This window comes from Urocitellus parryii, chromosome 11 (genome assembly GCF_045843805.1).
Source record: "Urocitellus parryii isolate mUroPar1 chromosome 11, mUroPar1.hap1, whole genome shotgun sequence".
Classification (NCBI taxonomy): domain Eukaryota; kingdom Metazoa; phylum Chordata; class Mammalia; order Rodentia; family Sciuridae; genus Urocitellus; species Urocitellus parryii.
The window spans coordinates 44075796-44100467 of NC_135541.1; the positions used below are offsets into that span (position 1 = coordinate 44075796).

The 24672-nt window shown below is 37.3% G+C and overlaps 2 protein-coding genes across 2 annotated transcripts in view; one reads left to right on the top strand and one right to left on the bottom strand.

The window, feature by feature from the left end:
* Nucleotides 1–24672, top strand: part of Patj (PATJ crumbs cell polarity complex component) — a 331415-nt gene that overhangs the window by 94840 nt on the left and 211903 nt on the right. The window contains exons 18-22 of the mRNA XM_026407227.2: nt 1821–2030; nt 5436–5552; nt 7330–7737; nt 17132–17255; nt 23364–23538. Coding sequence (XP_026263012.2) covers nt 1821–2030; nt 5436–5552; nt 7330–7737; nt 17132–17255; nt 23364–23538 — 1034 coding nt within the window. The remainder of the gene's footprint in view (nt 1–1820; nt 2031–5435; nt 5553–7329; nt 7738–17131; nt 17256–23363; nt 23539–24672) is intronic.
* LOC113195623 (protein AF1q-like) lies at nt 9387–9659 on the bottom strand. Its single transcript, XM_026407228.2, has one exon. It carries the CDS (start codon nt 9657–9659, stop codon nt 9387–9389), a length of 273 nt encoding a protein of 90 aa, XP_026263013.2.

A 24672-nucleotide genomic window follows, 5' to 3' on the forward strand; every position in this document is an offset into this window, starting at 1 on the left:
AAAACTAGATCAGAAAAGTTCAAAAAAGCCACCAGCCCCTTCAAAAAGAGCCGGGAATGTGACAGATCTTCACTTTGTTAATTCCAAAATCTTATAATTCTACATAAAACCTGTCAGTTTTCCTCTAGTCACTCAGGAAGTATTTAACAAAAGCTGGCAGAAGTAGAGTCTCTTCCCTATATGGGACAATACGTGCATGCAGAGACAATAGAGACAGACCAAAGCAAACCAGAGCAAATGCTTTGTATCTATTTGTTGGATAAAGTAAACATTAAAGGAGTTATGAATTGTTTTTTTAAAATTAACCAAATGTATTGATAACATCAGTGGTTTTTTTCAGTGCTTAATGAAAAGAAATATGGGATTCTCTCACTGGATAAAAAAGATCCATACATTTGTTTTGTTCATGAGTTCATTTCTGTGTATTAGAAAAGTTCTGATGCAGGGCCAGATAACCATGTCATAACTTTGCATGTTATTTTTCAGTATACTTTGTGTTTGTATGTTGCTGGAGATTTAATGCAGGGCTTTGTTCATGCTAGGAAAGTACTCTATAATTGACCTACAACCCTAACCCTAAACAAATATTTTTATTTTTTATTTTTTTATTTTATTTTATTTTTTTTGTATATATATATATATATATATATATATATATATATATATATATTTTTTTTTTTTTGGTACTGGGGAATAATCCAGGGATATTTACCACTGAGCCACATCCCTAGCCCTATTTTGTATTTTATTTAGAGACAGGGTCTCACTGACTTGCTTAGCACCTCATTTTTGCTGAGGCTGGCTTTGAACTCATGATCTTCCTGCCCAAGCCTTCCGAGCCCACTGGGATTGCAGGCATTCACCACCATGCCTGACATATATATTAAGACAGTGAAATATGCTATTGTTTCCATGCCTTTTCTGAATTTAAGTGGTTTCATGGGAGGATGCTCTACTGATAAGTATTTAAGAATGGAGTGCCATTTCCCATAATGCTTCTCTTAGAGCCTACTTATGGCCTAAGAGGAGTCATAGTTGGAAGTCATAGATGGGTTTGTCTTTGATCCACAGTGTGACAGTGCTTGAGAATATCAGATAGTCTTGCCCAACTCTTTGCTGATCTCTCATGGTCCAACAAAATGTCAGTCACCAAAAGTTTTAAAAAGACTTTGATATGTGACTGAGCATGCAGAAATTAAATTGAAACTGTTTAGGTACATCTTTACTTTGATATAAGCTAATATTTTTGTGGATGTATAGAGAGATTAAGAAAAATGTTACCAGAATAAATATATGGAATAAATATATGAGATTCACTAAAATACACTGTCCTAAGTCCTGTTTTAGACAGCTCTTTCACTGCTATGACCAAAAGATTTGACAAAAACAATTTTAGAGGAGGAAAAGTTTATTTTGGGGCTCATGGTTTCAGAGGTCTTAGTCGAAAGACAGGCAGCTCCATTCCTCAGGGCCTGAGATGAGGCAGAATATCATGGCGAAAGGGTGTGGCAGAGAAAAGCAATTGGGAACATGGCACTAGGAAGCAGAGAGACTCCACTCATCAAATACAAAGGCATGCCTCCAATGACCCACCTCCTCCAGTCATACACCACCTGCCTATAGTTACCACTCAGTTAATTCCTATTAGGGGGTTAATTCACTGATCGGGTTAAGACTGTCATAACCCAGTTATTTTGCCTCTAAGCTTTCTTGCATTGTCTCACACATGAACTTTTGAGTGACACCTTACATCTAAACCATAGCAAACCTGCATATTTGTTTACAGGGAATCAGCTCATTGTTCTTTGCTTGACTCACAGGACCCTTTAGATCCCACAAGATCAGTGATTGTGATCCGATCCCTGGTAGCAGATGGTGTAGCAGAAAGAAGTGGAGAACTTTTACCTGGAGACCGCCTGGTCTCAGTCAATGAATACTGTTTGGACAATACCACACTTGCTGAAGCTGTGGAGGTACTGAAGGCTGTGCCTCCAGGCACTGTACACCTTGGCATCTGTAAGCCTTTGGTGGTAAGTGTTGAATTTTGTTAATATAAGAAGAAATGATAATGTAGTAGTTCTGGATTTTGGAGATAAATATGTCTGGCCTCTAAGTGTTGAAATTTGTTAACATAGGAAATAATATTGCAGCAGTTAAGAACATGAACTTTGGGGGCAAATACACCTGACCTTGAATTCCTGTTCCACTGCTTAATGCATCTTTGATCATAGTCAAGTTTCTTAATGTCCTTGACTTATAGCATCAGAAAAAATAATGTCTATCTCATAAGGTTTGAGGGTTTAAAGAATATTATATTCAGTAGGTGCTTACTGAGCACATTACTATATATCTGCTAGCTGTTAGCATTTCTAGTCTTACTAGTACCACTTTTACTATTTTCATCTTCATGTTTTGCACACAGAATCTGTTTCCATCATATTCCTTAATGCAAATTAAAGTATGTTTACATGTTAACTTTTATTAAGGAATTATGTTAAGATAGTACAATAAGTTGAAGTCCAGTCAACCACATCATTTTAACATTATGACAATGAGACATTAATGCTTTTCCAACTATCATCAGAGTACCCAATGACTCCTAGCACCCAGAACCTCTATATGATCAAGCCGTCTTATTGCTTAATGTACTATGTCTGGTCAGTCTTCCTGACAGAAGGGTACCTCAGTTATGGTGCTGTTAAGGTCCCCTGTACAAAAAACAAAACAAAACAAAACAAAACAAAAAAAAACCCACAACAAAAAAACAAAAAACAACTTGATAATTTCAGTCGATGTTAAAATATTAAAGAGTGCTTACTAATGACAATATTTAAAGTCTACTACATGTAGAAGCCACATGTAGTAGTACCTGAAGCAACTTTAAAGGTCACTCTTTTGTACTCACATTACAAATGAGTCAGTGGAGGCACAGAGAGTCAAGTAGCTGACCCAAGGTCATATGCTAGCAGGAAGCAGAGCTGGAATATGAACTCGGCCAGGCTGCTTCAGACCTTGTGTTCCTGGCTACAGGAACACGTGCTGCTGTTTGATTGTATTGTTCCTTTTTTAATTTGTAGGTAGCATGTCTGAAACAGCTTGGTTGTGATAGGTTGTTGGACTGGATTTTAGGAAACAAGAACTCTGTTTCTAGCTTTGCTCAGAGTTATAATGCCCAGTGGGTTTCAAACTCAAAGATATGTAATTTTACATAAAAATTACCTGGGAGATGTTTAAAATGCAATTTTCTGAGTCCTGCCCTCAAGAGATTCTGAGAAATTCTGATGTACTATTCACAAATCTCCCTCTTCAGTGGGTCACCTCTGTAATTTGATCAACTTCTTTTCTTCTAGTAACCTAAGTTTTTCATTTCTTAGAAGAATGAATAAGACTAGAGAACTTCTAAGGTCTTTCTGAACTCTAAATTTTTTAATCTATGAAATACTTTAATATACTGCCCAAATAACATAAGTACTCTGCTAACTAATTATATTTATATATAGATAAAGGTTGATGTATTACACCTATTTTTGCTCCGAGAAACCTCAGTATATTACTTTTTAAAATTTTTGCTGCTGAGGATTGAATTCAAGGCCTTACTCATGCTAAGTACATGTTCTACCACTGAGCTGCTCCCGTAGCCCCAGTAAGTTTTTTTATTTTTCATGTAATACACATAAAAAGGCCTGTATATTACACTTAACAGAAACTTTAAATGTTTCAAAATATAATCTAACACCTAACTAAATCAGGTTCTTGACTTTTTGTGTATTTGGTGTGTTATCCTAACCCATAAGTAACACACCATGAAGTGCTTGGTTTGATTTTTGGACAAATTAAGGAAGGGAAAACCAAGAATATGTTCATGGGACCTCATCTCATTGTTATTTTCGGTGGTAGCAGGAACTTTGTCTAGATTACCCGGGTGATTATTTGCTAGAATTTTGTCACCACATGGGAAAAAAATTCCAAGATAGTTAGTCCTATAGGACTTAAGCAGCCCAGCCTATATCATTAAGCCGTTTTAGGAATTCTGAAGCAGTGTCAATAATGGGACTTAGTACCAAAAGGGTGTGGATTCTTGGGTGATTTCTGGCAGTCAGAGCTGCAGAAACCTCAGACTCCAGGGCCTTGCTCTAAGAGTGTTTTGGAACATAATAATTGTGGAGTGGAACTTTGCCCAGGACTCCCTTAGTGGATCCAAGGCTGCCAGCAGACTTAGGAGTGGGAGGCCAGTAAAGGGATGGAGAGAAAGGTCAATTTCAAGACTTTTTTCGTTTTTAAACCATTAAGTAATTCCTTCTTTAGCATCTGGGTTCTTTTAGCAAAACTACTCAGGAGCTGTAGATTCAAGAAACCAGAAACGGATCTCCTCTGAGGTCTGTGTCCCTGTCCCTTTCTTATTGTACCTGGTGGCTGCGTAGCTAATGTTAACTGAGGATTTACTCAATCCATAGAAGAAACAGAGATAGAGAATGTAAATAAGAAGATAAACATATAATAGTTATGAGAACAAAATTATTTTTATTAAGGTATATGACATATAATACTTAGACCTGTATAGTTTCAGTTATACATTTTCATCTTAACCACAAATGTGATTTGTCTCCTCTTTTCTGCAAACTTACCTTGAATATACCAGATCAAAAAAAAAAAAAAAAAAAGGAAAAAAAGTGAATAAGCTGACTTTAAAAATTGCATCATTCTCAGAATGAAGAGGACAGAACAGGCAATGGAACTCTGAGCTAGACAGCTGTGGGCTTTGCTCAGTTCTTTGTGGTTTGCAAGGCCCTGTGTTCTTGGGCCAATCATTTTGTCTCACTAGCACCCACCTTGCTCATCTGTAAGTTGGAGACTGCATGGTGACTGGGAGCACAAAGCTCAGTGACAGGCAGCTTGAGTTCACATTCTGGATATGTAACTGACCAGCTGTGGGATATGGGGCAAATGGCTGTGCTCCCTTTTCCACATCAGTAAAATAGAGTTAGTATGAGTTACCACTTTTTAGAGCATATATCAATACATTAATTAGTGTCTTAAGTATGTTTAAAGTACTTAAACATATACCTGGTGTATAGCTATATATATAAATTACCAAGTAATTTTTCTTTAAGGGATACTTAAAGTTGAGAAGCCCTGACCTAAATATTTCTTTCCTTTTTTTATTTTTTAAATTAATTTTTTATTTGTAGTTTGACACAATACCTTTATTTTATTTATTTTTATGTGGTGCTGGGGATTGAACCCAGGGCCTTGCACATGCCAGGCAAGCGCTGTGCCACTGAGCCACAACTCCAGCCCATCTTTCTTTTTAATTACGAAAGTAAATTTGTTCTAATGAAACAATTTGCATAAATTTTGTTGTGTACTTGTACAATATGAGCATTAATCTGAAGAATGTTTGAAGCTAAATTCATGAAAGTGGTTTATATTTTCAGGAAGATGAGAAAGAAGAAAGTTGTTACATTTTACATTCAAATAGTAATGAAGACAAGACTGAACCTCCAGGAACAATTCTTGATATGAATTCATCTTTAATACTTGAAGCACCCAAGGTATGTAGTGAATTTCCCATCTGAATGATTTGCTGTGAGCTAAGGTTTTTCTAAAGAAGACAAAGCTTGTCCCACTCCCTTGGTTAAGTAGATACAAATTAAAGAATCCCCATTCACTTGTTACTATTATTATTTTTAAAGTGAAATCTTTTTCTTCCTGTATTACTTTGACTCTTTAAAATGATATAAGGAATATGTAAGGCATTTCCAAAGAATGAACATTTTATTTTGTATCACTAATATAATCCTCAAATTTGGGGAGGAGAACATATTGTTGAAAATAGACGTGTATTTTAAATGCGGTAGAAAATGGAACTATACAAAAAAATTTCATTTTGAATACTTTCTTTAGTCAAACCCCACTTTAGGCTATAATTGTAGAAAGTGATTTTGGAAGTTTTCCTCTTGATTTTTAAAATAAATTGTGTTTTATTCTTTGCAATTAAAGTATGGCTTGCTTTGCTTGATAACTCATGTCTGGTGACATTCTTGGCAACCATGTTGACAGTGTCTCACACTGATGGGTGTTCCTGTAATGTCCATTACATTTTTTTTTTTTTAAAGACTAGACTTTTCTGGTTAAAATTTCATATCTATGTGATATGTTCAAATATACCCTCTAATTAAAGTTTATTTTTTCACATAACCAGGTTGCATTATTTGATATTAAATTTATATTAATTTAAAAGCTTCACCATGATGATGTTGAGGTGTGTGAAGAAAGCAATGGGAAAGAGTAGAATTATCCCAGGCATTTATATCTCGTAATACTTAGGATAGGAATTATCATTGATGTCTTAGAAGGAATTGGGCCTCACTGGACTCAGCACTGACAGGTTCCCCAGGGTTAAGTTAGGGGCTCTGCAAATCCATATATACATTAGGCATTAGCCAGAAACTCAATAAAATTTCTGCACATGTAGAACTATTTACTTTCAGTGGTATGTATTGGCTTCTAATTAGTGAAATTATAAGTTAATTGAAAAGCATATTGTACTCATTTGTTTTTCTTATGCATTTGCAGCATAGATGAAAAATATATTTATATGATATAAATGAATCATACTTAAAAGTAGTGGAAATATATACTGCAGTATATACTGCCCATTTATTTTATTATTTTTGTTTTGTTTTACGTAGTTACACATGACAGTACAATGATCTTGACATATCATACATTTGAATCAGATGGGATATAATTTCTCATTTTTCTGAGTATACAGGTTGCAGAATCACATTGGTCATGCATTCACATACATATACATAGTAATAATAATGTCTGTTTCATTCTACTATCCTTCCTATTTTTTGAACATTGAATAGCTGTGATTTCTTTTAAGTTACTTAAGCTTGATGATCCTGATTTTTTTAGTCTTTGCTTTCTTAAGTATTAGTTTTTGTATTTATGTACTACTTTTTATATTGAGTACATGGATCAAATGTTTACTGTGGCAGTTGACAAAGTTCCCAGTTCCAGTGGAGAATTTTCAGGTGGTTAATGTATAATGAACCTTTTAGAGTAGTCATTCACCTTGCCAAGGGCAGATTTCTACCTCTTATTTTACTGTTTGTCCTTTTTCTGGGTTGCGGGTTGTTTGGAAGTGAGCTTCTGTTTCTTCTTTTTGATGGAGAAATATAGCTCCTGATCATGTCCGCCATGCAGTGCTTATGAGGTGATGTACTGAAGCTATGGCACCATTTTAATGTTCCAGTTAAGGTACATGCTGCAGCTCTAAGACGGGTGGAGTTTAACATTTTTTGCAACCTTTCCTTACAGGGATTTAGAGATGAACCCTATTTTAAAGAAGAACTTGTGGACGAGCCATTTCTAGATTTGGGAAATTCTTACCAATCTCAACAAAAAGAAGTAGACAGTAGCCAAGAAGCCTGGGAAATGCACGAATTTCTGACTCCTCAATTGCAGGAAATGGGTGGAGAAAGAGAAATGCTTGTTGATGAAGAATATGAACTATATCAAGATCAATTTCAGTCTATGGAGTTATATACCTCTTCTAATGTTCAAGAGGCCACTCCTGTGCCCTCCAGGCAGGAACTCCACTTTGGTACACAGTGGTTACATGATAGCCACTCAGCTGGTGAACCACCGGAGGCTCAGAATGCAGGACCCATGATGAGCATGTACTCCCAGGGGACACAGCAGTACAGCTACAGCCCTGACCACACGGTGAGGCATTGTGACTTTGCTCCCACATCCTCCCCTCTGCACCCCCCGCCTATCCCTAACTCTCATAGCTGTTAAAAAAAAAAAATCAACTGATCTTTTTATGATGGATGATTGCTGTAAGATGTACCACATTGTGTGTGGCCATGAGCATAAGTGTCTCTTGGGAATCTGTGAGCTTTACTTGCTTTGGTGTCACAGTGGGTTTCTTTCTGCTTTGCTTTTTAGTGATGTTTTTCTCTTGGTTTCTTGTTTCAAAGAAGAATTCTTTTAACATTTGTGATTTTCTTTTAAATTCCAATTATGGGAGAAAGTGGCTGTGTGTTTCTTACATGGTATATTTGTCAGGGAAAAATCAAGGCAAAATTAATGAAAAACACATTGTATCTTTTTTTAGGGGGGATTGAATGTCTTTATTAAATAAATGAGTAAACAGCAGCACAAATCAGCAGCAGTAATTTTGGAAGGAGTGGGAACAAGGTGTAGGGGCAGAATGTCATTATTTATTTCATGGTCTTAACGTAGCTTTAGAATTGTGCCTGAGGCCCACTGATTAGTGGTATCCTATATTGCAAATGAGGAGGAGGCAAGACTAAATACTCAGGACCAAACCTTATGCCTTTTAGAAGGCTAAATCAGAACCTTACAAATTATTTTAATAGCAAGGTTTCTTCTTAAGATTTGAAATCTGATTTTCCTAAGCTAGAATTATCATCCCACAATTAGAGGCAAATTTGTAAGTGAATAAGCTGAAGAACATCCTTTTGGACTATGGAGGCTGAAAAAAGGATCACAAGTTCAAGTCCAGTATGGACAACTTAGACCCTATCTCAAAATTAAAAAAAAATAAAATAAAATGGGCCAGGATATAGTTCAGTTGTGGAACACCCCTGAGTTGAATCCTCAATACTGTAGAAAACAAAGAACACTTTTTGGAAGGAAAAAGTTTCAACTATTTTGAAATGATTTAGTGCTTTCCCATATTTGCATTTTTTATAATGTATTATTTCCTCTTGTTTTATACCTTTGCCCCCAATTTCTCTGGGGAAAATAATGTATTATAAGAAGGAACAGAATTTAAAAAGAAGATAATCACCTTAGCATTTTGGAAACCATTCTGTTGTGGCAAATCATCTTAAAAATTAGAAGGTTTTCATTAACTCTGGGAAAAATACTTAATTTACTGGTAACCATAGGAAACTACAAAGGTTTGAGCAATCTTTTTCTTTTGTGTGGTGCTAGGAATCAAACCCAAGTTCTCACATGTGCCAAGCTAGTGCTTTACCCTCTGATTTGAGCAATCTTTGAAGCTGATTAAAACTGGAATCAAAACTGTCTTCCATTTTGTACTTCTCTACTACTCCCTGATGCCTCCACAAAGCCTGTTTTCTGGGGTTAATAATCCAGGGAGTGGGTATGGGATTTCTATGATCCAATACTCAATTGCTTGAACCCTTTACTTTAGTTTAAGGGCTTTTGAAAGAAATGGAATAGATAGATAAATAAATAAATAAAAATCAACTGGCAGATTCATCAGCATCACCACATAATAGAGGCTAGAGAATAAGATTAATTTGGGAAAGGAATGAGAAGGAAGAGGTTTGAAAGAGAAGACAATAAGGGCAAGGTGGTGGGAGAGATAAGTATTGGCCTTAGAGCAAATTCAATTCCAAGAAGTGGATGCTGGCAACGGGAGCTCTCCAGAAGTTGAAGGTTCTATACTCTAGGAGGGTACCACCTCCTGGGTTTTTCTCTTGCTCTGCTTCTGTTGCTTGCCCAGTCATTTTGCCAGTGCTGCTGTCCTTGATCTTGTAGGTGCATATATTTGACAGCCCCAGGCCTTCCAGCTCCAACAGATCCAGTTCTGATATAGGCATCCTCCAGAAAAGAGAGGAGCTGTACTGGCTACTCACAAGATCCCTCATACTTTCCTGTTATCAATGAATTACTAGCGTGTTCCAAAGGTGGAGGGAGGGCCTCAGAGGCTCCTGGGTCAAGGTGTCCACATCCTCCTGTATACCTGGAAGGAGTAGCAGCCTTTAGGGGCTGCTGAGGCCCCTCCCATGTTTCTCTAAATTGCAGTGCCTCAGCAGTCCTTGGGGAACCTGTGTGCTCAGCTTGGAGCCGGCCAGGTTTCATCTACATTTTCTGTATCTTGGCCATTCAGTGTCCTCTGTGTTCTATGTGACTCAAAAGCAGTGTACACTAGAAAATCATCTTTGCGTTTGAGATACTGTCTATGTATAACCTGTCAGGAGAGTGTTATATTTTAATAGGTTTGTCCTTGCTATTAAGTCACCAGTGAACTTTACTTTTTATAAAATTATAGTTAACCAGACTCAAGTTGAAATCTTTTATTAGGGACTTTTATTAATGTGTTATTTTTATTTCCCACCCTGAATTAATTTTTAGGAAAATGAAAAGAAAGTTATGAACAGGGATGCGTTTAGAAAACCAGCTTAGCAGTGCACTCAGATGCAGTGGGCTGCGCTGCCTGCAGAGGCTGGCATCTTTCCCAGGGCCATGTGCAGAAGGGCTTTTCTTTTCTCTCCCACAGGGCCAATGGAGGTGGTTTCTTCCCCTCCTGCCCTCAGATAAAAAAGATTTCCTCCTTTTCTCCTCCTGCTAATCTTCTGGGCAAGATTGTTTGCTAGCTGCATCAATGGGACTCCTGAAGTAGAGGGCCCTGGGCACTCTACCAGGGAACAGATGTTTTTGGAATTTGTGTTGGTCCTGGAGAGGGAAGAGGTGATGCACAATGGACCAGTGTGTGCCGTTGACCCTGCTTGCCGCCTTCTGTCTTCGCCAGCTCCTCTCCTACATCCTAAGTGCTCAGCTCCAGATGAATTATGCAGTTATATTAGCAAGTCAGAATTAGAGATCACTGAAAATTCATAAATATCTACTTGTTATGGTTGTTTTTTCCCTCTGTAAAAGAAAATGTTCTTTTCATTTAAATAAAAGGCAACTTGAAATATCATTGCTTTTTAACATATAAACTTTTAAGGTTATAGATGAAATAGTTGAATATATATTCATAATATTTACTTAATAAATTTAGTTAAACATTTGTATTTTAAAACATGTTAATTTTTTTCTTATTCTCACATTTAATATTATTTTATTCAAATTCTTTCAAAGTCATACATTTACTACAATCACCTTTTTGATAATTTAACACAGTTTTACAAATATATCATCTTTCTAGGTATTTGAGACAGCATTTTTGAATACATACTGTCACTCAAAATTTTATCCTTATCTAAAGTACTCATTTGCATAACATTACTGTTTTAAAAAAATCCTTATCAGGTAATATAAATGCTTTTCCCAATGTAACCACTTACTGCATTGTTTGTGTTCTTTAAAACCTTATTCAACAGTTAGCACTTGCAATTGAAGGACTTGCATCCTAATTACTAAATCTGTGTTAAACTTCCTTTGCCCCCTTTACCAGTTCAGCCATATTTGTTTGTTACAGCTGTTTTCTTCTACAAAAAGGAAATTTTCTATTTCCCCAAATAAGAGGCAATCTGAAACATCAGTCCCACTTAATATATAAACTTTTATAGATAAATTGTGTAGTGATAATTTTTTTATGTTTAAATGTATAGCCATATTTTTTATGTTTAAACATTCATATTTTTAAATCTGTAAAATGTTCATTTCTTGGCCTATTTTAAATTAATGATATTATTTAAGGTTATAGAACATTGATTATTTCAGCCCTAATGTGTCCTGAGCAGTTTTATTTTCTTTAAATAATTCTGGATTCTTGCTTGGGGTACTGATTCTTTTCCTCCCTTCCACAGTGATGACAGTTTATACCCACATTATCAGGGTGGGCTTGGGTTTTCATTTGTCCACCTTTCATTATTGATGAACCCTGTAATATAATTTAATCTAATTTATCATTGGGTACAGTTTGAACATCCAAAATGCTTGACACTAGTAGTGTTTTGGATTTCGGAATATTTGGATATAGATATGGATATGTTGGGGATGAAACACAAGTCAAAATCAAATCCATTTACATTTTGGGTACTAGGGATTGAACCCAGGAGTGCTTGTTTACCACTGAGCTACCTCCCCACTTCTTTTTATTTATTTTAAAAATTTTAATACAGAGTCTTGCTAAGTTGCCGAAGGCCAAAAGGTAATTTTGCCTATTATTTTTAGTATACCTGCATTTTGATTGAGACTGTCATATGAGGTCAGATGTGGGTTTTTCCACTTGTTGTACCATATTCATGCTCAAAAATTTTCAAATTTTGGAGCATTTCGGATTTTGGATTCTCAGATTAGGGATACACCACCATGTCATGGCAGGTGTCAGAACTACTTTCTTGGGGCTGAATCATGTTCCCTTTATGTATATGTCAAGGAGAAAGAAAATTTTCCTCTATGCTAGTGATTAAGACTTACGAGCATTAACAAGAGAAAAAGAAAGAGTTTCTATGGGGGTAACAAAGGGGTTTGCTTAGGAAGGGCAAATGTGGTGTTAGAACAAAAAAGAAATAAGGAGGTTAGTGAGCATGTTGATTTCTGCGGGTATGAGTCCTGGAGTAGGCCCAGTCCAAGGGAGTTGATGACAGCCTCCTATTCCAGAAGTTGCTACTTTAAATCCTGTTAGGGAAGCTGTAAGAAGCCTTGTTTTGCTTTTTTGCTGCATCTGCCAAATTACAAATGTCTTTAGCTTAAAATAATCTTTTTAAAAAATATTTTTAGTTGTAGATGGACACAATACCTTTATTTTATGTATTTAGTTTTTTTATGTGGTGCTGGGGACTGAACCCAGTGCCTCACGTGTGCTAGGCAAGTGCTCTACCACTGAGCCACAACCTCAAGCCCAGCTTAAAATAATCTTTATATCCAAGAAGTTCCTCATGTATACACCACGTTTTGTTCTTTCTTTGATCTGTTGATGGATGTTGGGTTGTTTCCATCTTTGTTCCTTGTGAATAATGCTGCTTTGGACATTGGGGAATAAATATCTGTTCAAGTTTCTGCTGCTCTTCTGGGTTGTCAAACTAAATGATCAGAGTGCCTCTCCAAAGAACAGTGTTATTTATTTGGGAATGACAGAGCATTGCAATGGGAATACATTTGTCCTAGTAAACTGTTAGTGAGTGCAAGGAGTTTGAGGCAAGGGGAAGCTTTAAAAAGGGAGAAATTGTTTGGCACATACCTGCAATCCCAGCGGCTTGGGAGGCTGAAGCAGGAGGATCACAAGTTCAAAGCCAGCCTCAGCAACAGGGAGGCACTAAGCAACTCGGTGAAACCCTGTCTCTAAATAAAATACAAAATAGGACTGGGGATATGGCTCAGTGGTCAAGTTTCCCCTTAGTTCAATCCCTAATACTTCCCCCTGCCCCTTTACCCCCACCAAAAGGGGGGACAAATTGACACAGTCTACTTGAATGCAAAGTTCAGTGACTGGTCTTGGAGACCCAAAGCAGGAGTTGGTCAGCTCAGTAGTGGAGATGCCCATTGATAGAGGCAAACATTCTGTTAACAGCATGTTATTTATCTAAATTGTTGCCGTCTTAAAGAATGTTCAAGATAAACTCTGTAACTGAAATTCGTGTCTCCTTGTAAGGTATGTAAAGCATGGGGTGCACTTAGAATGAAGGGGAAATATCTTTGGGGTTTTTAGAAAGTCTTTGAAAAAGCCCTTCTCTCAGACTGGGAAGAGCCCTCCTCCTTCTTAACTTCTCAGCTCCACATTGTCTGAGTCTTGACAAGAAGGCTTTGGTCTAGGTGTTGGACGTTCACCAGTATACAGGAGAGGTGGAATTGTGCAGTCGAATGATGATCCCATATTTGTTTTGAAGAAACACCATTCTGTCTTTCATATTCCCACCAGCAGTGCAGATTTCTGATTTCCCACATCTTGGCCAATACTTGTCTGCTAGGTGTGTGTGTGTGTGTGTGTATGTGTGTATGTGTGTGTGTTTATGAGTGTGAAATACCATCTCATTGTGGTTTGGGTTTGTATTTCTCTAACTATTAATGATGTTGAAAATCTTTCATGTATTTAGAGGCCATTTTTATTTAATCTTTGGAAAAATATTTATTATAGTCCTTTGCCAATTTTAAAATATCTGGTTCTCATTTTCTGTGTATCTGAGTAATAACTCATAATGTAATTTTCATCTAAAAATATCTTTTTAGCCTCAGGATTATTTACTTGAAAGAATAATTGTTATTTTTGTCGTGATTTAGAAGGAAAATACTGAATTTGTTTACTTAAAGATTGAGCCTCTCAAATGTACCATATTGAAACCTAGGTTTGGGTATCAATCCTTTATTTATCAGTTACATTGCTATTAACTTTTTATTTTATTTCTTTTGTACTAGGGATTGAATTCAGGGATGTTTTACCCCTGAGCTACACATCTAGTTCTTTTCATTTTTAATTTTGAGACAGGATCTCATCAATTTGGCTGAGGCTGGCCTTGAATTTGAGGTCCGCCTTTCTCAGCCTCCTAAGTTCCTGGGCATGCACCACTATGCCTGGACTGCCATTAATTTTTCAAAAAAAAAAAAAGCCAGTTTTGATAAAATCCCTGATTATTTACTTAGGTCTGCAGGTGCCCAGTGAGTAGCTGAAAGCAGGATGAAGCTTGGCATCTCTGCCTCCATCTTGAATCTGTTTCCTCCTTTACTTTAAAATTTGGATCAGGTCCCTGTTCAGCTCTGCACATAGGCTTGTTAATCATTTAATGGGTATTCACCTAAACAGCAGGCTACAGAGTTTATTAGCTCTAACTTTACCTAACCTATCTCATTCCCTTTCAATGTCGAGGCAGGATTTGCTGCATCCTGTTTTAGACCCCTGGAGTGGCACATGGAAGACTTCATTCCTTGTCCTACCCCTTCCAGAAAATCACCCCATCACCCTATGATGATATGCAGCCCCCCGAAACAGGAGTGATCAAATCATGGGAACCAAATCGCCCCTCCCCCACCCAGGGTCCTAGGTCCCAAGGATCAGCATCCCAAGCTTCAGGGCTTCTCTGGAGCCACCTCTCAGAACCAAAACCAAAACCTCCGTTTGACCAAGACTGCTTGACCCTTGTCCCCTGCCCCAATTCTTCTCTGTTTAAACCTGAAACTCCTGTCAGCACCCCAAGACAGGGCCAAGATGTTGGCTCTTTCTTTGCCTTCCCAGCATGGCCATGTTGACTGAAGTTTTTTACTGCTTTTCACCATTACCTTTTCTGTTTTTTTTTTTTTTTTGGGGGGGGGGCAAGTGGGTCCCCCAGAGTCAGGCCTTTGGCCTAGGTCTCTGCTAATAGCTTATTCTTATTTATTTTATTCAAGACAACTAAGTAGTTAATCTCCTTTCTTACCCCTACATAATATTTGGGTTGAATTCTATGTTCTTTAGGCTCCTTTGGGTATCTGAAGTGATTATGTCCATATTTATATTCAAAATTTATTTGGAAAAAGCCTGTAGTATTTAGTATACCATTTCACAAGAAAACCTTCTCTTACCATTAAAGGGAAAGAAGGTTCAGTGAAGTCTGGTTATGATTTTGTAAAAAAAAATTTTAGAAAGGACCATTGAAAAAAATATAATTCATATTTTTGTTTTGCATAAGCAAGATTTCTAACAATGAAGAAGTATTATTTGGCCAGGAGTAGTGGTGCATGCCCTATAATCCTAGTAGTTCAGGAGGCTAAGGCAGGAGGATCATAAGTTCAAAGTCAGCCTCAGCAACTTAGTAAAGCCTTAAATTCCTTAGCAAGACCCTGTCTCTAAAGATCCAAAAAAGGACTGGAGATGTGGCTCAGTGGTTAAGCGCCCCTGGGTTCAATTCCTGGTAATCCTCCCCACCCCCCAAATAAATAAATAAATAATAATAGTGTTATTCATCTTAAGTGAATTAAGATAGATCTCTATGGTGACCATAGAATTTAAATTCATGCTTACAAATTTTTAAAAATATATAATAAAGTATGTATGAAAATTTTATGTTCTGTATCTTAGTCGGTGTGTACTGCTATAACAAAATACCGTTAATTACCTGTGTAACTTACAAATAACAGAAATTTGTTTTTTCACACACTTCTGGAGACTGTAAAGTACCACATCAAGGGGCTGGAAGATTCTGTATTTGGGAGGGCCTGATTTCTGGTTCATAAATGCCATTTTCTAACTGCTTCATAACATGATAGAAGGGGCGAGGGCCCTCCCTCTGAAGTCTCTTTTATGAGGGTACTGATCTCCTTCATGAAACTTCCACCTTCATGACCTAGTCACCTCACCAAAGGCCCCGCCCTGTGACACCTTCACCTGGAGGCTACAGGGGCAGAAAACCTCCATTATCATCCTAGCAGGGTCATAGAATTAAATCAACATAGGCTAGGTTAACAGAAGGAATGAAAGCCAATTTATTTCACAAATTTCATGTGGCACAGGAGCCCTCATAAAGAAATGAAGACTCATAGAAGCAGTTAGAATCTATTATTTGTGTCCTGGATTGGTAAAAGGTAATAAATTGTGAAAATGTGACCAGATCATGGGAGGAGGCTTAAAACATAAGTTCTTCTAATGAGGTCTGTAAGGGATTCTGTCTCAATGTCTCATCTTTGAAGATACAGATGTTGACTTTCCTTCTGATTTAGGGAGAATGGCATCTTTCACACTGAAATATCTGTTTTTGTCTTCTGCTGCCACGAAACAGCATGAAGGACACGGTGATCTTCTGTGTCTCAAGTCCTTTTGATTTAAATAGTCAATGTATGAGAAGAGCATATTTTAATCCCTTCCTAAGTTAGGACTTCAATGTATGAGTTTTAGGGGGTCACAAACAGTTTTAGCTTTCTGGCAGATTGTAACTTCAGAGAACCAAGAAAGCGTTCGTATATAAAAGGAAAGTGCTGTGAGTTAGGTTTATATCCAGGTTTTAGGTTTTGGTAACTAGATGTTCACTAGGCAGATAAGAATGCTAGGAGAGGCAGAGCAAAGGCTTAGAAATATGAAAATTTGCAGTTGTCTTTTGGGATCAACAGTGAAGCTATTTAAGTTGTGGGCATCTGAGCAGCATGATCAGGAGATTGTGTGCTTCCATACGATTGATAGTGCTTGTGATGGTAGATGGATTTTTTATTCCTCCATCTTGGTATATGTTTATTTAAACCTACTTATTAATGTTTACAAAACAAAATTTTTGTTGGAAATCTAGTGTTTGGAAAGAATAAGTTTTACTAGCCTTACAGACACTAAGTAACCAGGATTTGTCACTGCTTAGCACAGCATACAGTATCCTATGAGCAAAACTGTTTTTAGGTCCAGTTCTCCACTCTTATTATTTGGTTTGAATAGCATTATGATGTTCCGCATTTATTCATAAAGTACTAATGCATTTCTACTTTTCTTCCTCTCAAGATGAAAGAACATTTTGGCATTGATTCCCTCCCATCCATACCCTCAACTGATGGAGATTGTCAACATAGCAGATTTGATGACATGGAAAATCTTAATTCATTAGCAAAAAGCAGTCTGGATTTAGGTATGTGAGTTTTGCTTCTTATAAACACAAATTACATTATTTGCAATCTTTATTTTGTATACAAAATGGATTTCACTGACATACTTTGATTCATTTTGATGTTTTAAATTTAAATCTGTTTATTAATCTGCTTCAGAATATGCAAAAGAATAACCATGACTCAGATTTCGACTTAGAATTTTCAGATTCAGTTTTCTGGGAGGGCTACATTTTCTGAACCTCATTTTTCTTTTTATTAGAAGTATGGATTAAAACTAAAACTAGTTCCTTACACTGAAATAAGTTTCTACTAATATATTTTAAAATCTCTAATGCTATTAAGTGGTATTGTTAGATCACTGAATGGGGTGGTTAAATATTAATAAAGAGAGGCATATTTTAAACATTTATGATACATTTTATAGCCATATATTACAGTCAATTTTAGTACATTAATAACTTAGTTTCCATTAAAGATTTCTAAAAGTATTGTGCCTCTCCTTGCCTCTCTTTAATATCAGCTCTCAGCTACTTTTGAAAACTTGATTTTAAAACATAATTGTTCTTCATTCAACACTGAAATATTGAATGTCATTATAATATTAACATCCCTAGGTGAACTGTATAGTTCCTCCATGCACTGGGATTTACAGAACTACTGTTCAGGATTTATGCTATCTTTTACCTGTTACAGCTCTATGTAAGGAAAATTCTTCCTCTACGGGCATTTCTCCTATTAAGAGATGGAGGGGGGAGAGCTGTAGAAAGTGATGTAACTGTTTTATATGAGATCAGAATTCTGTTATGTAATATCTGCAGAGTGGAGTTCTCATGAGCTGGTAATACCTGTCAGTTCCCTGTGGGTCAAGACAGTGCATGGGTGGTTACTCTTGAGTGTCTGTGACTAGATGTGTCTATCCAATTTTTCAAGATCATATATACTTGGATGAAAAAAGTGCCTTTTGTTTTTTGGCTCTCAAACTCTCCAGGCATACTACATTGTGAATTCACATTTCTATGATTCTCTGACTACTGAATCCTTGGACATGAGACATAAAATAACATCAATGAATAGGCTATCTGTTTGACTTCCATTGGTTCTCTGTGGCAGTCTTGTCACTTTTAGGACCGGATCTTCTTGTGTGGGGGTGGGCGGGGGCTCCCCTGTGCATTGCAGCATGAGTAGTCACTTCCCTGGCCTCCACCACGGAGGGCAGTGACAGTTCCTCTCCCAGTCTTGATCAAAATAAAAATGTCTCCAGACATTGCCAGATGTCTCCTGGAGGGAAAACTGCCTCTGTGGTTGTAACCACTGCTTTATACCCTCAGGACTGAGAGGAGGAGACTGGATATATGGGTGGGTGTCTGGGGAGTGATGCAAGGGGTAGTTGGGAAGAAGATAGGGGATGATCCAGTTAATTGGATAATCCAGTCTCATTGATCTGAGTCCTGCTTTGTATATCTTCTGAGTGAGTCCAGAGTTCCTTTATGTGCCTTCTGCTGCCTGTGTTAGTCTCTTATCATGCTGTAACAATCTACTACAAACCTGATGGCTTTAAACAGTAGGCCTACTTTCTCACTGTACTGGAGGCTAGAAGTCCTGCTTCAAGGTGCCATCAATACCTGTGAGTGCTCTGGAGAAGAACCTGTTCTTGGCCTCTTTCAGATGCTGGTGGCTTCTGTGTTCTTTGGCTCACAGCTGCATCAGTGCAGTTGCTGCCCCTGTCTTCATGTAGCCTTTTTAGCCTCATCTGGCTCTTCTCTTCTGTCTCAAAAGGATGTCAGTCATTGGATTTAGGGCCCATTTGTGTAATCGAGATGATCTCACCTCAAGATCTAACATCATCTGCTAAGACCCTGTTTGCAAATCAGGGTTGTTAACCTGCCATGTCACCAGGCAAGCCCCTGGCCTCTCCACACCTTTCCATTTCCTCAGTTGTGAACTGAAGGATTTGGTCTAAGTGTTCTCTGAGGCCCCTTTCAAATCCATAGCTTGTTATCTATTCTCTTAGTAACAGGCAATCTTAGATTTATCTATAGGACAATCTAAAAACCATTTTTGAGAACCTGTGTGTTAAGGGCTATTCTTGACCCTGAGATTAATCCAAAATGATGTATAACTATGGGCTGGTTATGTAGCTCAGTGGCAAAATGCATGCTGGGTTTAAGCCTTAGTACCACTAAAACAACAATAAAAAAACCCAAACCAATATTGTGTTATCTTTAAGGTTCTTATACTCTTCATGAGCTATGAAACTACACCTACAAAATCACATGGCTAATAATATAAGGCATACAAGCTAAATTCCAAAGAGTAATACACTTGGTGTAGCAGGATTTCAAACAGAAAGTAATTCCATTTTCCTGTCTCCTACTGCCCTGTCCTGGATTGTACCTACAGTGGCCTTGGACGAATTTCCATCATTGGCCCCAAGAGCCTGTGCATGTACTCATCTGCAGGCCTGTCTTATGCTGTATACTAAGCTTCTGAAGGACAGGATGTATCTGATTCTGTTACCATAGTATGCACTCAAGAAACGTTTGTTCAATGAGAAAGTGATATACTGCTCTTGGAGTTATTCCACAGCATGCCAGCCCTCTAATTTTTTTTCTTTCATTTGCTCAGTTAGGCAGTCACCCAAACCCCCCTCTACTTGGATTCTTCTTGCCTTTTTTTGGTACCATTCTGACCAAGTAATAAACCTTTTGAAAATTACCCCCTTCCTCTCCTGTAAGCATTAACTTGCATTTATCCAGAAGTTTTTTTTTTTTTTTTTAAGCTTCCCTGTTTTTCTAACCTCTGTGCCCCTGTTTTGGCCATTACCTAACAACTGGAGAGGCCCTCCAGGACGTGATTTGTTTTATGGGCTCCTGGGTCCTGTGGTGCACTTGGAGAACAGCTCTGTAAAGTGTGTGTCAAGCACTGTGAGAGGTGAGAAATGTGTGCCTGAGCACCCACAAGGGTCCATCGAGGAGGCAGTAGAGCAAAGGGCACGGGCAGCCTTTGCATGCAGTGGGTAATGAAAAGTTTAAACAAACTGCAGAACCTGTGCAGCCCAACTGTGTAATTTAACAGACTGCTTTTTACCAACAAAGCTACATGGGAAATAACTCTGCAAATAGAACTAGATCCCTGGTCTTAGGCCTGGTCTCTGATTTTAGGCCATCCTGCCTGAGTCTTGCCCCCACTTCCAGGCCCTCTTCAGTGTTTGTGCTTTCTCAAAATAAAATAAAGTATAGAAGCTACATTAGACCTTTTATCTTTATCACATTTTCTAGCTTAAGTTCTGTAAGAAATTTTTAAAAACCCACAAGAAGCATCAAATCAAATAATAGATGTCTATAATCTTAATAAGGATTACAATTTACTTATTATCATTTCGATCCAAGCCATGCTATTTACTATTATCCAAGGGTTATGGTTTGAACCTGGAATATCCCAGAAAAGCTCATGTGTTGAAGACTTGGTCCCCAGACTGTGATAGAGACAGCTCAGAGGTGGAGCTCTTAGGAAGTAATTGGATCATGAGAACTCTGACCTCACTGATGGATTAATCTACTGATGGATTCATTGCTGAATGGACTATTGGTAGGAGATGTGACCAAGTTGAAAGGCATGGGTCCTTGGCGGGTGTGCCTTTGGACTTGTCCCCAGACTCATTCTGTCTCTGTTTCCTAGATACCATGAGGTGAGCAACTTCACCAGCCAGGATTCTCTGCCTCATGACAGGCCCACAGCACTGGACCCTGTCAACCATGGATTGAAACCATGAGCCCAAATAAATCTTTCCTCCTTTAATTGATTTTCTCAGGTATTTTGTCGCAGTGACAAAAAGCTGACTAACATATCAATCCTGTAAAAAAGTATTTCATCATCTTCCTTATATTTGAGCTTTCATTCTACACTTTAATCACATAATTGGTGATGTTTTAAAATTTCTTCAGAGAACAAAAATTTCAAAGAAATATTTTGCAGGGAAAACTGTTTTTACCTATGCATCCTGTGAAGCTGTGCCATAAACTCCATGGTAAGACTCCTGAGGGTCCTCCCTAGGCACCAAGGCTGCCTGCCGCTGGGCCCTCCCGGGTTCTCCATTGCTCATCTTGTACTTCACTCTGCCCTGAGTTGTGCACACTCACCTTTTCAACAGCACTGCTTTTCTATCTGTAATTATCGTATTTTCTAGAAGAAAATGGAGAACAACAAATAATTCCTTAGGTTTCTGTAAGATTTGCCAATACCTTACAAAGCACTTTGTATGTAGATTTTAGTCTCTCTCTGCATTGTTTGACTAAACAGAGCTATTTTAGGCTCCCTATTAATGTTGTTTGAATAAATACCATTCCCAGATCACAGAAGGTGTTTAATCAGAAGTCTTAAACCACTTTTCAAGGTTATAAAAGATATACATGTTCTTTAAATGGGCAGAGTGATGCAAATAACTGTTATCTGTGCTAATAATAACATTAGCTGTGAACTTTTTTGATTTGCTTTCTACTTACGAAAACAATATATTCATCTTTTTTTTTAACTTAAAAACTCAGTTTTCGTTCATTAAACCAGTGTCATATTTACTCATATACAAGATGCTTGCTGGGTGGTTTCTGTATAGGAATCCTGAGGGTAGAATTGTGAACAAAGTCAAGTCTGTTCCTAGAGCTTACGCTCTGGTGCGGGCAGAACATAACACATCTGTGTGTGCCATGGTATGGGTGGTGAGGGAAATCAAGCGATGTAAGTGGATACAGAGTGGAGAGGGGTGCAGAGTGACATTTGATGGGGAAGTGAATAAATAAGTGAGGCTTCTGTGAAGATATTTGGGTAAGACGAGAAAAACAATAAAACTGCAGATCAGCACAAAGTAGATACAAAAATTATCTGCAAAGGCATTTGTGATTTGGTTTATATCCCTCCATTTTTTTCTAGTCCACATGAAAAAATTTTGGTGTACCTCTTCTTTGGCTTCTGTCAGCTTCCTCCCTCCAAATCCCAGATCTGTGGTTTTTTTTTTTTTTTTTTTTTTTTTTGTAAATACAATAAAACCATTAAATTGCAGCCTGATTTCCTATTCATGGAAAATTGTTGTGTGGAATCCCATGTATGTTTTGTACCTTGTGCATTATGTTATGTTCATATAGTTGCATGTGAGGATGTTTGTAGACAATCTATGCAGACTTACATATACACTTGTGCTTCACAGTATGCTGACCTTAACCTGCTACATCAGCACATGTTCTGTTTTGTTGTGGTGAGACAAAAGGAGCTCCCTCTAGTTTATTACAGCAAATGTAAAGAGAAAAGCATGACTTATAAAAAATTTCTTTATTAATATGGAAATTCTACAATATAATGCCTAGACCTAGGGAAGAATGTAAGAACTAAGCTGCAAAGCTGTTCCCCTTTTCCCAGCAGCACATCCCAAGCTTATTATGCCAACCATCCTAAGAAGAAAACAAAATTAATAAGAATTTTGCAAAAATGTTTTGTGGTAAACGTTTAAATAAATTATGGTCACCTACATACCATACAATTTTAATCACCAGGCAAAAATTTCCAAACCTGAGTTTCTTCCTATAAGACAGTTGATGGTGACTTTTCTTCCTTTTAGTTCAATGTGAGAACTAAGTAAGGTAACTTTTAAAAAATGTAATGTTTAAAAATATAAATGTTTTAATTTGGTTATTTGTTATTCCATTGACTGATTTTTTTTTTTTTAAGTGTCAGAGTACCTATAATTGGGACAGCCTACATTGATAAAGGGAAAATTTGCAGTAAGATTAGAAAACAATCATAGGAAATTATTTTGATAAAATAATACTATTACATATATATCATATATGTATATATATCATATATGTATATTTGTATATATACATAAAATATATGTATATATAATATATTTAGGTATACATGTTTTTGAGTGAAACCACATTTAAATTGTAACCTTTTTCTACTCTACAGTCCTTTCACTTTTCACCTTAGTCCTTACCTCCACCTGACTTTGCATCTTTGTTTAATATTTCCTAGCTGAAATCGTGCCTACCCATAGTGGCTGCCCTAACTTATTGAACGCCCAAAGGATAAGTGACTATGTCTTATGTTTCCTATTGTCTGGATTTGCTCTTCAGATATGATGATTCCAAATGATGTCCAAGGTCCTAGTATGCTCACTGATCTTCCTGCTGTGGCTCCCAGAAGGGAACAAGAAGATTTACCTTTATACCAACTGCCCAGGACCCGAGATGTTTCAAAGGCCTCTGTCTATCCAGGAATGCTGTCTTCTAGATATGCCACCGATGCATGGTACAGTATAATTTCTCCTTGTTTTTATGTTACAAAATAGGGTTTCTCCGGATTTTTATTTTTGGATTTTTTTGTTTGTGAGCGTGTGATTTCTAGAAAATGCATGATTTTGGTGTATGGAAAATAAAACACTTGGAAAATAAAATGAAAATTATGACTAAGTCTATTATATTAGACAATTACTAGGAGATTTCACATAGTAACCAAAATTGGACCATGCACATAATTTTATGTTTTTGTGCACACAATGGATTATAAAGAATATTTTCTTATAGAATGAAGATTAATTCATAGTTCATGTTAATAGCATAGGCAAATACATTGAGGACAAATTGAGAGGGTGGACTTAAAGAATCTCTAGGAGGTGGCAACTTGGTAAGCATAGAACAGTTTTAGTAGGGTTTACATCAGTGAGTAAGTGAGTAACTACTACTTCCTACTCATACACGTTATGAGTAGAAGGAAGTAGTGAGTATGGCTTTTGTTTCTAGAGTAAGAAACTGGATGGACAGTGGGACATTAATTCTGTGATCAAGATCATAGGAGCTCATGGTTGGAAGGAAAAATGATGACTTCCCTGTGGGACATGTCACATGTAGAAATATCCATAGGAGTACAAAGTGAAATGAAGTCCATTAGACACATTAGTCTGGGGACTATTATTGACAACTGTCCTGATACATATAATTGGCAGCAAGGTCAAATGTATGTGAAACTCCAGCATTTGAATGGTCATCAAGGGGAAGCTCAGACAGTAAGAACATAGGGCCCAGATCAAAGTCCAACAAAACAGTAGGATTTAAGACATGATTGGAGGAAGGAAAGAATAAGGGAGAGTGAATAAAAGGTAGAAGAAATTGGTGAACTTTTGGTGGAATTTGAAACCAGGAGCACTTTAACAAAAGGATCACCACAGAATATGGTCACAAAGTACAGACAGGTCAAGGTAGATAGAGAAGTTTTCAGGGTCACATGGATGCCCTTGGTAAGCATAGAACAGTTTCAGTAGAGTTTACATCAGTGAGTAATGGGTTGAGATTGGAACAGAATATTAGAAATTGGAAATTGTAAGGGTAGACTATTTTAAGAATCCTTGTCATGAGAAAATACTGATAGAATGCTGTTACCTAGGTA

Bases quoted from the DNA above. Each gene is read 5' to 3' on its own strand.
- LOC113195623 (XM_026407228.2), bottom strand. From the start codon at position 9,659: ATGAGGGATCTTGTGAGTAGCCAGTACAGCTCCTCTCTTTTCTGGAGG.